General features: G+C 41.1%; 1 protein-coding gene across 2 annotated transcripts in view; it reads left to right on the forward strand.

Moving 5' to 3' along the window:
* psmd1 (proteasome 26S subunit, non-ATPase 1) overlaps positions 1-21,063 on the forward strand; it is a 62,802-nt gene that overhangs the window by 34,354 nt on the left and 7,385 nt on the right. For both annotated transcript variants that reach the window (XM_080429819.1, XM_080429820.1), the window contains exons 17-22: positions 1,819-1,933; positions 8,012-8,128; positions 10,393-10,495; positions 16,804-16,973; positions 19,069-19,161; positions 19,722-19,814. In XM_080429819.1, coding sequence (XP_080285945.1) covers positions 1,819-1,933; positions 8,012-8,128; positions 10,393-10,495; positions 16,804-16,973; positions 19,069-19,161; positions 19,722-19,814 — 691 coding nt within the window. The remainder of the gene's footprint in view (positions 1-1,818; positions 1,934-8,011; positions 8,129-10,392; positions 10,496-16,803; positions 16,974-19,068; positions 19,162-19,721; positions 19,815-21,063) is intronic.

Here is a 21,063-nt window from a genome sequence, read left to right on the forward strand (position 1 = left end):
GTGCTGAAACGTGTACTGTACGTCGTTCTGTTTACCAAGCTGTTTGGTTCCAGTTTAATAAGAGTACCTGAAGGACATTTCCGTGAGTGCTGGTAATTCCTCTCACTGTAAAATAACTTTTATAGACTGCATACCCAGTAAGACATCACTAGAAGTTTGAGTAGTCCTCTGTGGTCATTATATAGATTTTCAGATTGAACCCATTAAGACTTGAGGTCGATTCTACAAATGCTTTCTAAACCAGTAGTTCTCACACTTTCAAGATTTTTCAAAACCGTTCAAAAATAGCAGATGTGCAAGCTCGCAGCGCTGTGAGGTTGTATATCTGCTATTTTTGACTGGCTAACAGAAAATGGCACTTTTGTCACAAAGGGTTTATAAAAATTACAAACCTCCCCTACTCTAATTGGCTTGGCTCAGTGTTGGAGACTCGTGGTCTCCAGTTGTGTACAATCTCTTTCAAGTCTCTTTTAAGAAGTTTGCTATTTTCCATAAGTACATGTCCCATCACTGTTTACTTCACTTGACAATTATTCTTCAGTACTATTGACAGATTAGGTTTTTTAGCAAAAACATATTTTTTGAAATGAATGGTTTACAGGAACTACAGACCTATACAACTTAATTGACTTGGCTCAATGTGCAGTTCAGTCGGCTGAGAAATAACAGTTTATACCAGCGATGAAAGAAATCGCGGTAAGCTACAGAGCCTTTCCATTTAGTATAGCTCGAGCCAAAATCAAGTCAAATGTCTGAGGACACTGTTTTCGGTCTTATCTGTGTGTCACGACAGCACGCCCCTGAGAAACTGCATGAAGATTTGGAAACTTATCAGAGCCATAAATCACAGGCCTTATTTCTCAAACGCACACACCCACACATAATGTCTCTCAAAAAGTTAAACAAATTCTGCTTCCACGTTTAACACCCATAGCACTGTTCACTGTTGGTGCCAGATGTGCCCCATGCCACACTGTGTTTTGAAGTACAGCATGCGAGCCCCGTAGAACTTTGCAATCATCTGTCACCTTAACAATTATTCTATAATGACACAAAGCCCTCTGCCCTTTGTGACAAGGGGATACGTTTTATATTCATCCCCCACCATGATAATGCTAATTATTATGGATAATGGGTTGTGTGTGGCACAACTTTACTCTAGGCCTAAAATCACCTCATCTGTGATTCATGTGGAACTTGTTTTTGTATTGAGGGAGGCCTGATTTGTTTTGACTTGGGAAGAGCTTTAAAAGTATTCTCTAATCTTTTGACATTTCATAGTCAAAGTAATAATAATTTTCAGTTGATTGTGTAATAGAATCAAAGTCTACTGTGCTGTATGGAATATTCCTATATTTTCCCTTTTGTGTACCTGCTATTTTTAAATTCTATATCATGAACGTCTTAAGTTTGTACCATTTCTGGGGTAGGGTGGGTGTTTATTTTCTTTTTTGGTATGGTCTTATTTATTCATTTTTTTGCGTGTGGCCTGCGCCGCTCCGCTCCCCTGTTACCCATTTGTTGGGTTCACATTAAAACCACCAAGCCTAAGCGTGATTGGACAGCCGATATCGGCATTATGAATGGATGTTTTTGTCTGTTTTCAAATTCCTCTAGTCCGCGCTCGCAAAAACCCTAGGTATATATCATGAACGTCTAAGTTTGTACCATTTCTGGGGTAGGGTGGGTTTTTATTTTCTCTTTTGGTATGGTCTTATTTATTCATTTTCCCCACCTTTTTAAAATTTGTTTACAGAAAAGTCAAGTTGTCAAAGTTTTATCTTGTACTCAGTTTCCACTGCCTGTGTCTTTGTCTAGGACTCCAGAACAATGCCCTAGTGTGGTGTCTCTCCTGTCCGAGAGCTACAATCCCCATGTACGCTGTGGTGCTGCCATGGCCCTGGGCATTTGCTGTGCCGGGACAGGCAATAAGGTGAGCCCTTCTCTCTTCTTTAACGATGCTAACTAACTATTAAGGTCCGGGAGCATGGTACGAAATTACATCAGTGGCTATTTCACATCAACTATTAACTTAGTGATGCCTCATTCATAGAGGTTGATGCTTTTATTCGCTGTGAAAAAGAAACCTGATTTGGAGGTTGAAATAAATTACATCAGTTTATTGCCGCATAATATGTTCGGTGTGGCTGTACTCATGACACAAACATCATTTTAAATTAATGTGGATTAATAAGGACCATTGATGCTGAAATCATTATCATGACAATTCCCCTAGATGTCGTGACTATTAATCATGATAATTAGTTCTGCTGTCTTTGTGTACAACAGGTGTCCTAAATAAAATTGAAACGTTTCATTGTTGTTGATGCACCAACATTCTCATTAAGTGGGTAAACAAAATTGTGACATGCAATTATACGTGATTAATTGTGTAGCCCTATTTCTAACGGCGGCTTGCCTTACCTAACAGTTATGAAGGAAATCTTTCTCTGCTCCCGTTCTGCTCATAAGCCTCATGGGCTGAGGCCATTCAGCCCACAATCAGACACAGGGTATCAGTCTGTTCTGTATAGGTAGGGCAGCTGCCTTGCGTCAGGTAAACCAATCAGCTGTCTGGCAGATGAAATAAACCAGAAGTCTAACTGTACCTATTAAATGTTTGGGCACATGAGTCTCAATAAAGTGAGGACTCAGAAAGGCTCTAATGTGTAGAGGTCTCATATAAAGTCTCTTGGTTGACTAAAGTTTTGGTATTCGAGGACTATCATGACTCACTACCCACTACTATAGACAGACAGACACAGACAGTGATCCCGTGAGGGAAATTCAGATGTCATTGAAGTGCACTATGATGCTTGGACCCAGAAATAAATGTTCTTCAATGGGCTGTCTAAGGGAATTGTGATATATGACCTGCATTGGCCACAGCCATCAGCCTTGCTTTTCCCAATTCATCCTCATCACCATCTTTGTAGTCCCTTGTGGTAACACGTGCATCACTGATGCTGAGATGACCTCCGCACAGGAGGATCCTTAAACACAGGCACATGAAAGCTAATTTGTTAGGCTTATCTAAAGTGATTTGTAGCAGAGTCATCTTCTGCAGCCTCCACACGGGTTGCTCTTTCTCTTTCAGCTGTCTGAGCTAACGATGTCTTCAGAGCAAAATACTGTTCGGTGCAACTGTTTTGTGATGCAGGCTTACTGATGAAGCAAAAAAACTAAACGAAACAAGAATGTCATTGTTCATATTCACAAGGTGAACAATTTTCTTCTTGCATCACATTGTAGGAATTTACAGTGTAGATTGGGGTCCTAGAGATAAAACATTTGATCAAATGGGGATCCGTGGACTAACTCATACCAAACTGGGGGTCCTTGAAATTAAAAAGTTTGATAACCACTGGTATTCATAGTCTAATTGAACAAATTGCGAGGAAGCTTGTTAGGTTAAAAGTGGTCCACAGTCCCCAGAGCTCTTCCCCGTCATGGACTCATTGTTGTTCAAAGACGAGAAGGAAGGAGACAGAAGCGGAGGAAACTGCCGGGTCCTCAAGCAACCCTAATGATGTGGGCTGATGACTCTTAGGTGGCAGAGCCCAAGCAGAGTCACGGTACATTACACCCCCAGGGCCTTGGTTTTAAATTGGATCAGACTAGACCAGGCTGAGCCAGGCGGGGGAAAGGAGAGGGAACTCGAACCCAAAGCCCTGACACCTCAGTTTCTCTACACCCAGAGCTACAGCACATTAGCCCCTTCAGGGAGAGTAATGATGTTGTGACGAGAGAAGTGGGTCACCTATTGGAAGGAGCACATATCCTTGCCATCATTTATACACCTGGGACTTTGGATATTTGTATTGAAATGCTGCTCCTGCTCTGTTATGTTATGCTGTACGCCAGGAGGGGGGGAAAATGTAGAGTAAGGGTGTTTTGAGGCCTCCTTTACCACCCATTTGTTTGCCAGTGCTGATTTTGTGCCATTGTGAAAATCAAAGTGCAAACGGGCGCTTTGGTGAACTTGGTGGAAAATATTTTCACCAAGAAATGGGCAAGATGTTAAATTTATGCTTAATATTTATACTTCGGTTACTTACCGAAAATAAGTAACTTTCACAACGCAACACCGCTATGTGGTGGAGTATAACTCGGGCAACCTCGTGAGCTATTTGAAATGGCTGAATGTCAAAACATAGCCATTTGATACAGCTTTATAAATATGTTTTAGAATGAAAAATGGAAATTGTGGGCTAGTTTGTGTTCCACCCTGATCCTTTTGTTTATGGAGTGCTTCAACCAGAATGAAAACTCACTCAAACCCTTCGAACATCACAAGCCATTTGCAAAAACGGGCCCATCGCAAGATATGAAGGTGAGAGGGCCAAGAAAGGGCACCCATGTTCTGCTTCAACCTGCTCTGCTGATTGGCCCTGACAGTAAATACCTGCAATTAAAACCCCCGACAACCAATCAGCAACAGGAAGTGGTAGGCTGGTGTTGGCTTAACGCTCGGCCATATCTTCAGATTCTTCACCCGTTCGGTAGAGGGAAAGCACGGTTTATTTTACTTCCCCCTGTGTTGTCGTCCTCATTTGTTTCTCTTTCCTCGTCTGAGCGTGTGCCTCCCTCCATGGGTTTGGCAGTGTGCGTTACAGTCATTACTGGCCCACAGCTGCCGAGAACAAAAGGGGAAGTGGAGAAATTACTTAAAGTCAAGAGAGAGAGGCGGCCCTCACTCTGCTCTTCATTCGCAGCAGCCATGGGAAGAAACTGCAGATGGTTTGGCCTTGGAGGATCATTCCACCCTGCAGACTAAACCAGAGAATACAGCCTGAGGGTGGAGACGTTCCTTTAGGCTGTCTCGTTGTGATGACGAGTCACGAGACAGCCGTTGCTTACCCATTACCCCTCTTCTCACAAACCTTTTGTTTGACCGATGACCCATTGATAAGCCTTGCTTTATTTTTATATCAGATAAAAATGCATCTGTGTATCATCAAGTTGGCTTTCACAATGGCTCTGCAAGAGCCAACATGGTCTCTGGCTTGGACCTTGTGATAAAGATCTGAAGTAAATGCAGGCCTCATGTTTTAACCTCACTGCTGACATTTTGGCCGTTGCACAGCTTTTTCAGAATCCAGAACCGTTGCCTCTCCCAGCACTCAAGGAATAATTCTCAGGAAAGCTCTGTATAAATAAGTGTGGAGAGGACTGTGTGATATATACTAGAGCCCGACCGATGCCAGATTTTTGGGTCCGATGCCGATACCGATTTTGAGAGTCCTGGACCACCGATTGCCGATGTTTTTGACCGATATTTTGTAATTAAATAAAATAATAAAAAATAATTTTCAAAAACGTATAAACTTAATTTTTTCATTAAAGTTAAGAATATAAGATTGAGAACATTTAAATAAAATGCAATCACATTATTACAAATAAACATGAATACAATTATTTGAAAACTTTAGTTACTAGTCACTTTGTAGATTTTAATTATTAATATTATTACTAAACATGCATTAACCACAAGTCTTCAGCCCTTTTTAAACTTCGGCTATTTGCAGTGGTGGAAAGTAACTAAGTACATTTACTAAATTACTGTACTTAGTACAATTTTGAGGTATTTGTACTTCACTTGAGTATTTCCAATTTCCAATACTTTTACTTCTACTCCACTACATCTCAGAGGCAAATATTATACTTTTACTCCACTACAAGTATTTGAAAACTTTAGTTATTAGTTACTTTGAATATTTTGATTATTATTACAAAACATACATTAACCACTTCAGCCCTATATAGGGCCATTTGAAATTAGCTGATCTGCAAGCTTGTAGATCTGCTATTTTCAAAAGATTTTTATACATTTGAGAACTTGAAATTGATTGAAATTTGATGCCAATACTTTCACTCAAGTACATTTTGAATTTCAGACTTACTCGTAACAGAGTATTTCTATATTGCAGTATTGATACTTTTACTTAAGTAAAACATTTTAGTACTTTTTCCACCACTGGCTATTTGAAAATAGCAGATCTACAAGCTCACAAGTCACAACATGTTGCTATGCAGTGCTTTGTGAGCTTGTAGATCTACTATTTTGAAAACATTTTCATACATAATGATATAAAGGAGTGTAGTGCACTTCTAAATTTAGGATTTGGTTTTGGTCAATTGATTTAGTTTTCATATTACATTGACATGACGCTGTCACAGACCGACGTGCTCATGCAGAGCCCGTCCATCGATTGGTTGTGAAATCGCCCTGACAACCAACAACAACCAATAAAACCCACAACTGTCCCTTCGGACTATAGGATCCATTCTAAACTATGGGATTGTACAACTTGAGCGTCGAGTCACACAGGCTTGAGGCTTTGAGCACAACAAAACTGTGTCCTTGTATTTTAGTTATGAACAAAGTCTTGCTGAGAGCAAAATGAACGGCCCAAGGTAAGGGTAATGCTTTACAAAGTTGTAAGAGGAATCCCTAGGCAGGCTAGGCTTCATCTGACTGACCATCTTGTCCGCTCTGATGAAAAGTGAAAGTAAATGAAACTCGCCCCAAATCACGCTCACCCCCATTCTTTTTCGCGGACCGACGGTTCTTGCATTTGTTTGATGATAAGGTTAGAACATAGTTTTACTGTGGTTACGTTTAGAAATAAGGTTAGGTAGGTTTAGGCATAGTTTACTGAAGTTACGTTTGTGAATACCGCGGGATTTTCCCCGGGGCGATTGTGTTTTAGGGCGACTGTGTTTTGGGGCGAGAGTTTTGGTATTCACCGTGCGTCTGCCAAGCCGCACTCCTCCGCTCAGAAACAGCGTGGAGATGTTAAATTAACGTCTCACTCAGACAGACGTTAATATATATTTCTTTAGCGATATACAAGTAGCTTAGAAGATTGTAGTAGCCTATGCCCAATTGCCCATAAAAATATATACCTAACAGTTGCATCATGATCCATAAATTAACGAGCCTCGCGTCGAGTCATTCATATCATTTATTAATTAATTGAGCTTGGTCTCTCTAGAAGGCATTGTAGTGGTAGATAAGTCTGAGTAAGTTTGAGTACTTAGAAAAGCGCCATATAAATGCAATTCATTATTATTATCATTATTATTATCTCTCTCAGTATTATTGAGAGATTGTTGAGAAAAACGAGCAATCTTTGTGGATTTCACATAAATAAATATAAACACCTTTACCGCAGCTGCGCAGCAATTGCACAATCAGTGAAAATATTATTGACAAAAACATCGGAATGATTGTTGTAAGAATTGAACGAGCTAAAACCTTTTAAACAAAAAAATTACAGTTTTCATATACTATCATTTATTAACATTGAACAGCACCTGTGCCCCTCCTTCTATTTTATTTTATTATTATATAAGATGATGTTTGGCAACATATGTGATGTCTATTGTTTGTTTTTTTGTTTTATGTGTTTTGTTTTTGAAAACTTAATAAAATTTAAGTGAAAAAAAAAACTAAAAAAAAAAAAAACATCGGAACATCGGTGGAAATAATGACCGATGTCCGATGTCAACATCGGGGTCCAAAATGACCGATGTATCGGTTCCACCGATGTATCGGTCGGGCTCTAATTATATACTGTGTGAATATGCTATAATGCTATCCCCCAGGACTGTGTCCCCAAGGACTGTGTCCTTTATAGCTAGAAAGCTGATGCAATTTGTCTTTTTGACATCAAAGAAGTTGCATTTTTCACATTGAATAATGAATTTAAGTCGAATGGAATTAATTATTCAACTACTTCATTTGGCAGACATGCCCATGAGCAGTCCAGGAAATGTTTTTTATTTTTTGTCCCATCAGTATTGGTAGTATTGTATGAGGCCACCAATTGATTCGTGTTTTTTTTAAATAGACATAAACCTGGAATAATGGGGAAATAAATAACTATGTGTAGGCAAGATTAAGAAAAACGATGACAATGAAGACGAGTAATGCCACAACAGAGTATTTCCTACTCTCCTTTGATTTTATCTGTATTACCATCTATCACCCTCCTTTATCTCTCAGGAGGCCATCAACCTGCTGGAGCCCATGACCAATGATCCAGTGAACTATGTCAGACAGGGAGCCCTCATCTCATCTGCCCTCATAATGATCCAACAGACTGAAGTCACCTGTCCCAAGGTATGTATAACTTGCCTTTTGTTGATTTATTTGACCATTTTCTCTGAAGTCATTATTAGATTACTTTATTAGATTGTACACTACATGATAGGGATGCCAGGAACGGATCAAAATCAAGATTTTTCGTCTGAGGGACGGGCCTTCATTTTCCCATACACCTACTGGACAGAGTCTCTCTGTTTTTATGGAGGTTTTTCCCAGAGAGGGGAACGGCATTTAAAAAATGAATTGCCAAGAAGCATTGTTACGACAGAGAAATGACAAAACACAAATTTCCTAACTTTTTGTTTTATGTTTATTCAATTCTAATTTGAAGACTGATTAGGAAATGTAATTTTTTGTTGGCATCCCTAGTACAGGAAAGGATATGACAGAAAAGAGAGGTGTCTGGATAGCCTCTTAAACGATATTTACAGATCTCTATTACTCTGAGCCTGAAAGGGATTTTAATTTGGCCTTGTGTCCCAAATAATTGTTGCCCGTTGCAGTACAGGTGTGTATTGTACCTATTTATGAGGGCATCCGCCAGTGAGTCCTGAATTGGATGATGTATTCCCAGACCAACTTGATGGCCTTGTGGTTAAAGTGTCTGCCCTGAGATTGGAAGGTCGGGGTTAGATTCCCCGGCCTGGTCATACCAAAGACTATAAAAAATGGGACCCAATGCCTCCCTGCTTGGCACTCAGACAGCATCAAGGGTTGGATTGGGGGTAAGTACCAAGTCCCTGCGACATACTAGCGTCATGTCCAGGGGGTGTACGTCAAGCTGCCAAACGCTACAGAGACAGGAGATAGGCTCCTTCCCTATGGGCCACCTGGCTCGGCAAGGCTTACATACTTATTCCCAGATGACTTTAAAGTTTAGCGAGGGAGAGGAAAGAAAAAAGAAGGGTTTGGAAATGCACAAGTGAAAGTGAATTGAAGTTTTAATAAAGCTATGTCATTGAGCAGAGGAAGATGTCTGTCCCATGCCGTAACAGCACTTAGTGCGTCATACGTCACAAACGGTTAAGAAATGCCAGACATTTTTCCCAGATACCTCATCTGCAAGACAACGGTAATTTTGAGCTCACAGTGGTACGTGAGATTGTGCAAGAGCACTTCTGAAGAGTTAGGAGGCATTATATGCCCATGACTGTGTTTACTCTTTGGCCCCAGCCTGTGTAATTGCTAGCTCTGCCCTCTTTCTGTTGCGCTCAGCACTCTTAATGTCAATGTTGATGAGCTTGGTGTGGCTTGTGGTATTGTTTATGTACACACTCACACTGCTGGCGACCAACCACCACCTGGACTTTATTCTCCTTTCTTTTATTTTTATGTCATACACATGCAGTATATTATGCCAGCATAAACAAGTTCATTTTCTTACTCTTGCGCGCGCACACACACACACACACACACACACACACACACACACACACACACACACACACACACACACACACACACACACACACACACACACACACACACACAGAGTGTTAGTTTGTAGCCATTAATTGTGTCAAGCTCATTAAGTCAGGCTGAAGTTTTGAAGTTCACTAATCTATAACTGGAAGAGGGTGTGCAGTGCTGTTGTGTTAAAAAGCCTTCTTCCCCAAATCAGGCTTGTGAGTAATCATTGCAGGCAAATTTTACACTTGAAATATCTCAATACCGTTGATTACATAGAAATATGAATGCTGCCGTTCTCCGACTGATTCACAAACAAGGCGGCTCAGGGAAATGTAACTCACGGATACTAATTCCACTTGTCCATGAAGCTGAGCACTGTCTGCATTCGGCAAGACAGGTTACACCAGCCCTGAATACGAACTCCTCAGTAATAAGCATGTGAGGGGAAACATAAAATGGAGCTTGGAAAATAAACTAAGAATTACCCTCTCTTAAAGTGACACTCATGGAACTGTTCTTATTTTATTTTGTTTTATTATAAATCATTGTGCTCTTAAGGTTATTAAAGGAGAATAAGGGAGTCGCAGGCTTAATGTCAATCCTAACTGTGTGCCTTGGCATCCATTGTCGGCCGCAAAAGGTTTCCCAGATGTTCAAATAAAAATGTTCTCAGGTAGATTCAGTTCTGACAGACGCCTGCTGAATTACATCCAAACAGTGGATTTAGCTACATATACATTAACACAAAGTCAAGTGGTGTCTGAGATTTTAAGGCCATGCTGGTTTTTTATGAAGTTTTCAAATGAAGCGGATTGGAACGGGAGGGACGTTGCAGTTACATGTGTTTGTCTCTGTCGTGTTCGTTCCAGGTGAACCAGTTCAGGCAGCTGTATTCCAAGGTGATCAATGACAAACACGATGACGTCATGGCCAAGTTCGGCGCTATCCTGGCACAGGGCATCCTGGATGCAGGTCAGTTGAAGGGCTCTCTCATTTTCCATAACAGAATGCTTTCGATTTGGTTTTGCGAAGGCTGCATTTTTGTGCTCTCTGAAAGTCTGGCTATGCGAGACTAGAATTTGTATGTCTTTGTGTATAATCGTGCATATCGTCGCTGTCGGGCAAAACCTTGTATGTCCAAAACTGCAGGAAATGGGGGTGGGGGGGGGGGAATTACCTGTGTTCCAATGGATCCAGTGTAGTTATTATTTGTTAATACTTTTCATTGGTTAAATATTTGTAAAACACACACTTAACCGCTTTCATTTGGACATTTTGAAAATTGTGAAAATGCCAAATCTACAAGCTCACAACGCAGCGCATCGCAACGTGTTGTGAGCTTGTAGATCGGCTATTTTCACTACTTGTATGTGTCAGTTTTGTACAACAGAGTATGCCGTTAATTAAATCTGGAGATATGAGTTTTCTGCCCGACAGCAACGGTGTGTGTGTGTACGTGCTCCTTGAATCGATTTGAGTTCCTGAGCCCTCACACAAACACTGGACACCCCACACCCTCTCTCCAGCTGACCACCCTGCACTGTGTGTGTGTGTGTGTGTGTCTGTGGTCTCTGGAACAAATCATGTTAAGGTGCATTAGCGCCTGGCAGCTCTTGCCTGCAGCTCAGCCATATGGCTCGGTTGGTATTTCTCCAGTGATTACTGTTTGTCTGATAGCCTCTGTGTTTGTGTGTCTGTGCATGTGTTTGTGGACACGAGCGTACAGCATGTGTTTGTGTGCGACGTCCCAGAGGACTGCACATCATCACATGGGTATATACACAATACACAATGTGCTCTCAACCACATGCAAAGATCTACACACAGGTCATGCACGAACAAACACCTCACACATGCACACTTAAGAGTATGCATAACCACCAGATCGTGCACGAACAGACGCATTTACAAAAACACACTTGGCGCATGCACAAGAGCACACATACACACACACACGGCAACACATGTGCAAAAGCACAGGTATTAAAAGAGCAGGGCCCATTCTCTACCCCCCCCCCCCACACACACACACACACACACACACACACACACACCCCCACACACACACACACACACACACACAGAGTCTCTGTGTTAAGCTAGACAGAAAGCAGCAATCCTCTCTGGTGTGTTTACACTGTGCTGTCCAAATACACTATCAGGTGTTGCAATTTACCCCAAGTCAAGACCATTTGAAGCTGTGCTTCTCAACCTTTTCTGGATCAGGGCCCGCTCTTAAGTCTGGAAAGTGTTCGCAGCCCACCCATCTGACCACTTAACACTATCGGCTGCCGTGTTAAGTGGTCAGATGGGTGGGCCGCGTGCGAGTTTATTTTAATGAATCAGTCAATTGTTTTCCAGCTTGGATCAGTGGAACTAACGTAGTATACTTTTAAGTTCCTATTTATCGGAAACCTCATTTTTCATTATTGTTTTTGCATACGTTATATTATCAATACATATATTACTGTTTTGCCATTTGGAGGCCCACTTGCTGTAGTATCGTCATAGCCCACCAGTGGGCCCCGGCCCAAATATATATATTCAAAGGTTTGCACTAGGGGTGTGCCGATATATCGTCCTGCGATATATCGCGATACGTTTTCGTGACGATATGTATCGTTTTGAAGGAAAAAAAATAGTTTTTATTTTTTTATTTTTTTTACAATAATAATATTCAGGCATGCAAAAACAGCCCGTGAAATGGGTGACAACATGTTGTTGTTTTTTCGGGTCAGGTGTCACACTATTGCCCTATTTGGATTCAAAACGGCTATTGTAGCTGAAAAGCTACAAGTTCGCATGTCTGAATAATGCAAAAACAGAATTATTTGTTGGCATTTGCTTTTTTTCTCCCCCATATATTTTTCATAATAAAAAAGTGCGTATCGAAATCGTATCGAAGTTGTGAGCCAAATATCGTATCGTATCGTTTGGCACACCCATAGTTTGCACACATTTTCACGATTTTTCAAAAATAGCAGATCTACAAGCTCTGCTATTTTAGCTGCTATTTTACAGCTTGTATATCTGCTGTTTTTGAATAGCCAAAGTATAAAATAATGGTTAAAGGTTAAAATCTAAAATGACGCTTTCCCGTTTAAGTGCACTTATTTGTGATTATTCGTTTAACAGATCTATCTCACTGCCGTGTTTGGTTTGGTTATTTTGGTCCCACAATGCTTTGGGTGTTTTGGTGATCAACAGAACTTTAGTACAAACTTTAGACAAACTCCCATCTCTCACTCTTTAATCACTAAATACACAAACTAACACACACACACACACACACACCTTTCATTCTTAACCCATACAGTTTTCACACTTCACACACTATTTTGCGTGAGAGCTTCCAGACAAGATCTGACCACAGGGTCATTAAGTAGATAGCAGACTCCCTTCCTCCTCCCCTCCATGTCACGAGCATGCACACACACACACACACACACACACACACACACATACACATACACACATACACATATATATATATATATATATATATATATGTATATGTATATGTATATGTATATGTATATGTATATATATGTATATATATGTATATATATATATATATATATATATATATATGTGTGTGTGTATATATATGTGTATGTGTATATATATATACATACATACATACATACACATATACACATATACACATATACACATATACACATATACACATATACACATATACACATATACACATAGACAGAATGCACTGGGTACAGGGCTGGTGAACCTATACACTGGTACAAGTCATGGCTGCCTGTGTGAATGTCAGAGCTAAGCATGGTGTTACAGTGTTAGTATTTTAGTGTTTTGGTTATGAGAAATATACTGGACTGGAGTGTGATGTTTGAGGGGCCAGGGCAAATGTATTTAATGTGACGGGCAGAAGCCAATAAAGATCCATTTCATGAACTCTGGTGCTTATTGCACTGGGATTCTGACCAAAAGCCCCCATTTTCACTTTCCAATGCTTGATCTCAATCCTCTCTCTCTGGCACTCTGCCCTCTCACTACCATCTCTCTGCCTCTCTCACTCTGCCTCTCTCTCTCTCGCTCTCGCACTCTCTCTCACACTCAAAATAAATCAACGTGAAAATAATTCCAATTGAATTTTTATAAAATCCATAAGTCTGATTAACCACGTAAGCAGTGGTACGTATTTGTCGTACAACGTTGCACAAAAATAGTAAAGAAAGTTACATTTATTCTGTTCAGACTTTGTTGTTATACTAAAAGGCATGACACTCCCTGCATTCAAAAAATAAATCATGCCATAATTTCCAAACTCAATGAAGAGAATGTACAGTAAAAAAAAAAAAAAACGTTTACTAGAGCGAGTGTCACACCTTTCTCAGTTTTCTGTGTATGTGAACACAGAACCTCATCTGTGGCGGTTTGAGCACAACTTATGTGTTTTATGCTACTAGAAGCTTTGGGCATACTGAGGTTTTAGTCACCTTGTAGGAAATACACACACCTGTTCCTTCTGACGAGGAATTATGGTAGAATTAAGCCTGGTATCTATTATTTTGGACAGCCTGTTTTGTGAGAATAACTATGGTGATCCCTTCCGTTTGTGGCTGAACCTGCAGGGACAGGCTGCAGGTTGAGAAAACTCAGCTCTGAACTCGACACGATCCGTATGTGGCTCTCCGACAACAAACTATCATTACACCTGGGTAAAACTGAATCCATCCTCTTTGGGTCCAGTACTAACCTTAGCAAGGCTGAGAGTTTCACGATCAAAGCGTGTGATGATGTTATCACAAGAAAGGAGGAAATTACCTACCTGGGTTCCATCTTGGAGGCAAACCTCTCCGGTGGTAAAATGGCCGAAAGAGTAATCAAAAAGGTCAACCAAAGAACACGCTTTTTGTATAGGATTGGCCGCCTAGTCAGTAAGAATACTTTGAAGATTCTTGCAGGGGCCCTCATTCAAGGTTATTACGATTATGCATGCTCCTCATGTTATCACAACACCACCAAGGCCTTAAAAACAAGGCTCCAAACAGCCCAAAACAAACTAGTAAGGCTACTTCTTGGCCTCATTCACAAAACTCATCTAACCCCTGCTCATTTTGCTAGGATTGGATGGCTTAGGGTTGAGGACCGAGTACAGCAACTTACAATGGGCCTGGTCTTCAAGATACACCACAACATTGGGATCCCCCTGTATTTTTCAAAATACTTCCAAAACATTAATGAAGTCCACGATCATAACACCAGAGGCAGCTCCACGAAAAATGTTCAACACAGATTTGGCTCAACAAAGGGAATGAACTCGTTCTCATGCTATTCAACAAAAATGTGGAATGCCCTACCAAAAGGAGTAAAGGAGTGTAAAACCCTACTCACTTTCAAAACTGCCCTAAAGTTACACCTTCAGGAGGCTGCAATTCGAAAATGGCCCCTGTCGAAGTCTTAACCTACCCCCCCTCCCCGAACTATTCTTCTCTTGTACATATGTTTCACTTTTCATACCAGTAACCTGTAAGCTGATTGTATGACGTTCTGTATAGCAGTGTGTATATATGTCTGTCTCTTATATGTCATCATGACTTGTGTGCATGGGGATCTCATTTTAAACAAGCTTAGTGCTTTATGAGTCTTCCAGTTTAGTAGACCTTGTATTGTACTTGTACTTCCATGTACTATTGTTCTCATGTCTTACTAAATAAAGTACATCAATCAATCAATCATGAACCACTTTACCACAGATCTGTGTCTGATGTACTTCTCCCCATGATATCATGAAGTAAAAGCACAATCACCACCACCTTGAAATAGTGTCTCCGACTCCTTGCCTCATCAATTACGGATTGATACAAAATTATTGATCCACTATTTCTCGACACATCCTAAGAGCTCCCAAAAAACAGACGAGGGGGGTGGATCACTAGACCCACTGAAGCCCATCTCTTCCTCTCCGTAGCCATGCTCTTAAAACCTTTGTCCAGTTTTTAAGAGCCCGGTTTTTAAGACGCTCATAATCAACTCGACTCACATAATGGGGTGACTCACCCAGCAAAGACACCAGTAAATCCATTGGACTGGGCTGATAGAGATGACACACAAACTGAGGCATGGAATGACCCCCACACACATGGAATCCTCCCTTCCATGACCTCAGAACGGCAGAGCGGGCTGAAAAAAGCAAGGAAACGGACGATGATTTAAGCCCTATTGTCTGTGTTAATTTGGCGTTGGAAGCCGTTTCCACTGGGCGACGGTTACGTGAGACCTATTGGTGTCGACCGGAGCATGGCGACTCCCTAGTAACCTGTTGTTTTCTCCAGCAGGGCTTTTCAGGGTATATATATAGTATAAAAAGGGACAGATTGACCCTGGTTTTCTTGAAGGTTCTCCCACCCCTCTCATCCTTCCCTCCCTGTGGTTCCCTCCCACGGAGGTCAAGGGAGGTCTCCGTTTATTGTGTCGCTGTTAGCTGCAGCCCTTGACTCATACTCATCGCCTCCTCTTCAATCAACTCCTCTGACACGTGTGCACACTTACACACACACACACACACACACACACACACACACACACACACACACAAAACCATCATCTATCTTGCATACATGTACTGTACTCACACAAATTTTCTCTCGCTCCCTCTCTGTCTGCGAGCGCACACACACACACTTTTATCAGGAAACGGCCTCAATTGATGCATCTCTGCCACCGGCATTGGCAGGTCATTGTTTGAGTGACCTTTTTGAGTGATCTTTTCAGGAAGGGGGTTTTCTGCTTGTGTAATCTACAGCAGCAGGTCATACAGTAAATGACTAATGGTAACCTGAGTGGGTTGCTTGGCTTGAAGATCCCGCATTAAGCCCCCCTACTTTTGGCCCGCCTTTCACCGAGGTGCCTCCTGTAAGCTTAGCGCTGACTGTTCAGATCATGTTAAAGTGAGGGAAGCGATGTGGTTCAAACTGAAATCTAAAACAGAAATTGACCTGATGAAGATGTAGCCTTACATCTAAACGTTGTTTTTGTTCTGTGCTTTGCACCCTGTGACACCCCAACTTGGTGTCCCTATTTTGGGCATCCCATTAAAAATGAAAATGTTCAAAAATTATTTCATTTATTATAACGATAGGGAAAATGGCGTATCTACAAGCTGAGAAGGCTTGGGTTCAACTTCCTGCACAATGTCTAGTGATGGATGCTGTAATTGGCTTGTACTCTTATTTTATTTTTATTAAATTGATGTTGGTACTTGCGAAAATTTCTAATCATTCTTTCTGTCGCCATTCCAGGTGGACGTAATGTGACCATCTCTCTTCAGTCCAGGACAGGCCACACACACATGCCATCAGTAGTTGGTCTGCTGGTCTTCACCCAGTTCTGGTTCTGGTTTCCCCTTTCCCATTTCCTGTCGCTGGCCTTCACACCCACCGCCATCATCGGACTCAACAAGGACCTCAAGGTACGTGCTTGCCTAGACTATGTGCATGCATGCGTACACATATTCTCCAAATGTATCGAGAGGGTTCAGAGCTGGAAAAGTAAGTCACATTTCATTGTAAGCACACATTATATCATGGCTCCAACCAAAAATGTACTGCATGTCCGGAAACATGAGCCTTTTCATAGGCAGATCTATAAACACGGCATCCAGGGATGACAGTGATTCTGCACCCCACGCATATACACTGATGCCCCAGGATCAACATGACACATTGGGGGCTTTGGAGAGAATTAGCTCTTGCCAAATTTAAAGCCAAGGATTCTGTATGACAATAACAGAGGTATGACATTGTCACACAGCAGGGCTTTCCACCAGCCGTTCTAATCCACACAGAACAGTATCGATGTCAGACTGTTGTCCTTCCTAGTTAGCAGCAGTCTCCTTGTTATTTTTATATCAAAATATAATCATCGCCTCTACCCTGACTAGAATACATTACCAAAGTGTTGCATTGCCATCGGCATTGAATCAACCTGACGTTCTTCCTGCTCCACAGGGCACATATAGTGTGCAATATTTTGAAAAAAGCAAGCATTATTTGGAAGTGTCTGAACAAATGGTGTCTGTTGCTCATGTTCAAGTTTTATTAGAAAACATCATTGCATAACAATATGAATTATGATGTTTCTTACAATTCAAGAGGACCGCTCTAAGATGACATAAAAAAATGATCAAAACGCATCGAACAATAAAAAGGTTTCTATTACTTCTGGTAAAGCTTGTATGCTTATAGGAACCACATCTGCGTGTGACTCACAGGTTGTGTGAGTGTTCTTCTTTTTCTTAAATTGTAGCGATATGTGTTTGTAGACAAGCTCTGGATCATTGGACTGGTCCCTTCTCTCAGTAGTTCTCTTTGAGTGGCCTCCTCTCTTCTCGCCTCCAGAGTAGGGAAGGAATTAGTTGGTATCCCAATGATGCGGCAGCACCTTCTCTGCAGACATTCCAGATCCTGAATCAGGTGTTTTGGGAGGCCGGCCCAATAACTCTTAAGTTTATGCAGCTTAGAGTAATTTTGCAGTGCCTTCTAGTCTGAGCAAATACCACTTTGTTAATTTAATAGCCTATGTGAATTTTATTTCCTGGCGGGAGGGAGTGAATAGCTTACTTAAAAAAGTGTATCAATATGCAATTTATTTCTCATTATTGTAATGCATTAGATGTGAGAATGGAAGACGCAGCCACCAGACGCAATGTCGATTTGGCAGGGAACACCTTTTCATTGATTCCAAAGAATTGCACAGTTTTCAATGTCAACACAATGCTTATTAAATGCAATGCGCAATGGCCATAGTGGAGCTCTGTTACCCTCTGTGCAGCGGGGAATGAGGTGAACTATAGAGTGATTAGTAATGAAAAGGCCTTCTAGTCAATGTCTTACAGCACAGCTATCTTTTTGGAGTCATTTATTGTCTTGGCCGTTCTGTAGACTGGGATCTGTTAGCTTTGCCAGTGTAGAGAGAATCGGCAGATACGGACTACGGAGACAGTCTGAGTGCATGCATCTGTGTGTTTGTGTGGAAATTACCGGAAACAGTTTTGGATTAGGCAGACTCTGGATCGGATGGCACTGGTTAAAAATTGGAATGGAAACCAGGTCCTTCCACAGGTACTGTGACGCAAGATAAGCAGCTCTGTGATCAGAAGGTTCTCTACAAACACAGGGCAGGTCATACTGGGGGCTGGACCGTATATGGATGCATATTTGGACTAGTTGACAGTAGAGAAGAACCGAGAATGATGGGTCCAAGGTCCCAGGCATTGACAGTGATAAAATGCATGTGAACAGCCATAAAACGCAAAATAAATCAAATACAATTGTGCAAAGAATGCATGAAGAAGGGTTTTAAAAAAACTGTCCGAAAATAATTTGACCCATAAATTGTGGGCCATGTTAAAACTGTGACACTGAAATTCTATAAATTATATATAATACCCCTATACCACCTACCCTTGTACAATACACAAATTAGAGATAGTTAATACACTTTAAATAAAATCGCTGTACCACGACATATCGATTTAATAGAATGTTTTCTTTCTTTCCCTGCAGATGCCAAAGGTCCAGTATCGCTCTAACTGTAAGCCCTCCACCTTCGCCTACCCACCGGCCCTGGAGGTGCCCAAGGAGAAAGAGAAGGAGAAGGTAACTGAAACAAACGCACCTACATCACACTCAGTCTCAGGACCAAACGGTCACCACACCAGGCTGGCATGAAAAGAAATGTTCATCTCACTTATTTTTACATTTGGATGTATTTAAAATCCTCTGAGGTTTTCACAACTTCATTCATTTGACCGATTGTACGTTTACTATTTCCCTGTCTGCGTACACCTTAACACATTGACTGCCAATCACGTAGATCTACACGAACCGCTTTAAAGCCGCCACGTGCCAATCGCGTAGATCTACGTGAAGTAAAAAAAAAAAAAAAAGACCAAGGAGATATGATTAGTTGAAGATCTAGACTCCTATCCACTTCCTTGTTAACTTAAAACTTAAAAATGCTGTATTTCGGCTCCTGAGTACTTTTTTTTTCCCAATGAAAAACTCTGGCACTGGCTAAAAAAATATGAAATAATTCTGGCAGTCAATGTGTTAATGTAGTTCACTCTTACAGTCTAAAATAATAAGAGAACAGGAAATCGCTGTCTTTATGCTCTTCCTCCTAACTCTGTCTTTCTATTGTCTCTTATGTCTACCAGGTATCTACTGCTGTTCTCTCCATCACAGCTAAAGCCAAGAAGAAGGAGAAGGAGAAGGAGAAGAAAGAGAAAGAAGAAGAAAAAATGGAAGTGGTGAGTGATGACACATGTGCAGAGCACAACACACGCACACACCTATCTCCAGCCAACCAGAAAGCGACGCCTCTTCCTTCCACTCAGAGCATTTAGTTTACCATTTTATTTGCTAGTTTGTTTGTTTTATTGTTTTTCACCTCAGTGAAAGTCTTCAGTTTGTATTATAGTGAAAGGTTAGGAAGTAGCTTTTGTTTGTATACTGGTCCCAGTGGTCGTTTCTTCTCAAAGTTTACAAGCCACCGACTGTTTCATCACCCAATTAAGTTTTCTAAAGTGCAATAGGTTACCTGGATAACTGGCTTGTAAAACTGGAAAATCTTTGCCATTACAGACGACTTGCAACAGCATTTACGTCTGCCATATGTGTCTGCCTGGTGGTAATTTGTTCAAGATTATATTGTGGTTCATAGCAGTGGTGGTAGTATCAACTGCTACACACCAGATTGCCACTGCTGGACTGCACCAAAAAAGGGCACACCCACTCACTCACTGACTGACTGAAGCACACACTGACGTTTGTGTATTTCCTGACACACGCACACCACACACATACAGTACATACAACACACACATAGAGTACATACAAACACTGTCAATCTTAATTCATGAGGTACATTTCATCCTGTTAAGATGCAGCAGAACACAAAGAAGAATAAAGTGAACATTAGAAGTTAGGTTTCGAAACAAAGTTTAGGCATCACTGTCTTAAACTATTCCTGGGTAAAGTCTAAGGTTAAAAGGTTAGGTCTTGAGAGCTGTAAAAGCATCCCTACTAGAGATGCGCGGATGGGTTTTTTTGTCACCCAAATCCGCGTTAACAAGTTCATTATCCATCCGCCATCCACCCGCGGTAATTATTTCATCCTATTTATAGATCCGCACCAACCGCACCAAATAATTGTTATTTTCCTGACGTTAGTTTTCTTATAAACAATGTCGCGATGCAGTGACTGTATACAATCCACAACCATGGTAACTACAAGCGCACGTCTTCATTCAGTTCATTGAGTTACTTTCGCTTTCAACCACTTTGTTGCCATGTCGGCTTTTTATAAGCTTTTTATAAGCGACTTTTGTTTGGCACTTGTTGTGGGCTTGTTTTCATAGACCTGGCTGCTTATTTCTCTCGCAAGTTGTCGCAACCTGGCAACACTGGCCGGCTGCAAAGCAACATGTAGTGAGCGGCTATTTTGTGCCTGGTGTAAAATGACGTAATATTTAAATACTACAAACGCACACAGTGAAA

Source organism: Gymnoscopelus braueri (genome assembly GCF_963280865.1).
Source record: "Gymnoscopelus braueri genome assembly, chromosome: 6".
NCBI lineage: Eukaryota > Metazoa > Chordata > Actinopteri > Myctophiformes > Myctophidae > Gymnoscopelus > Gymnoscopelus braueri.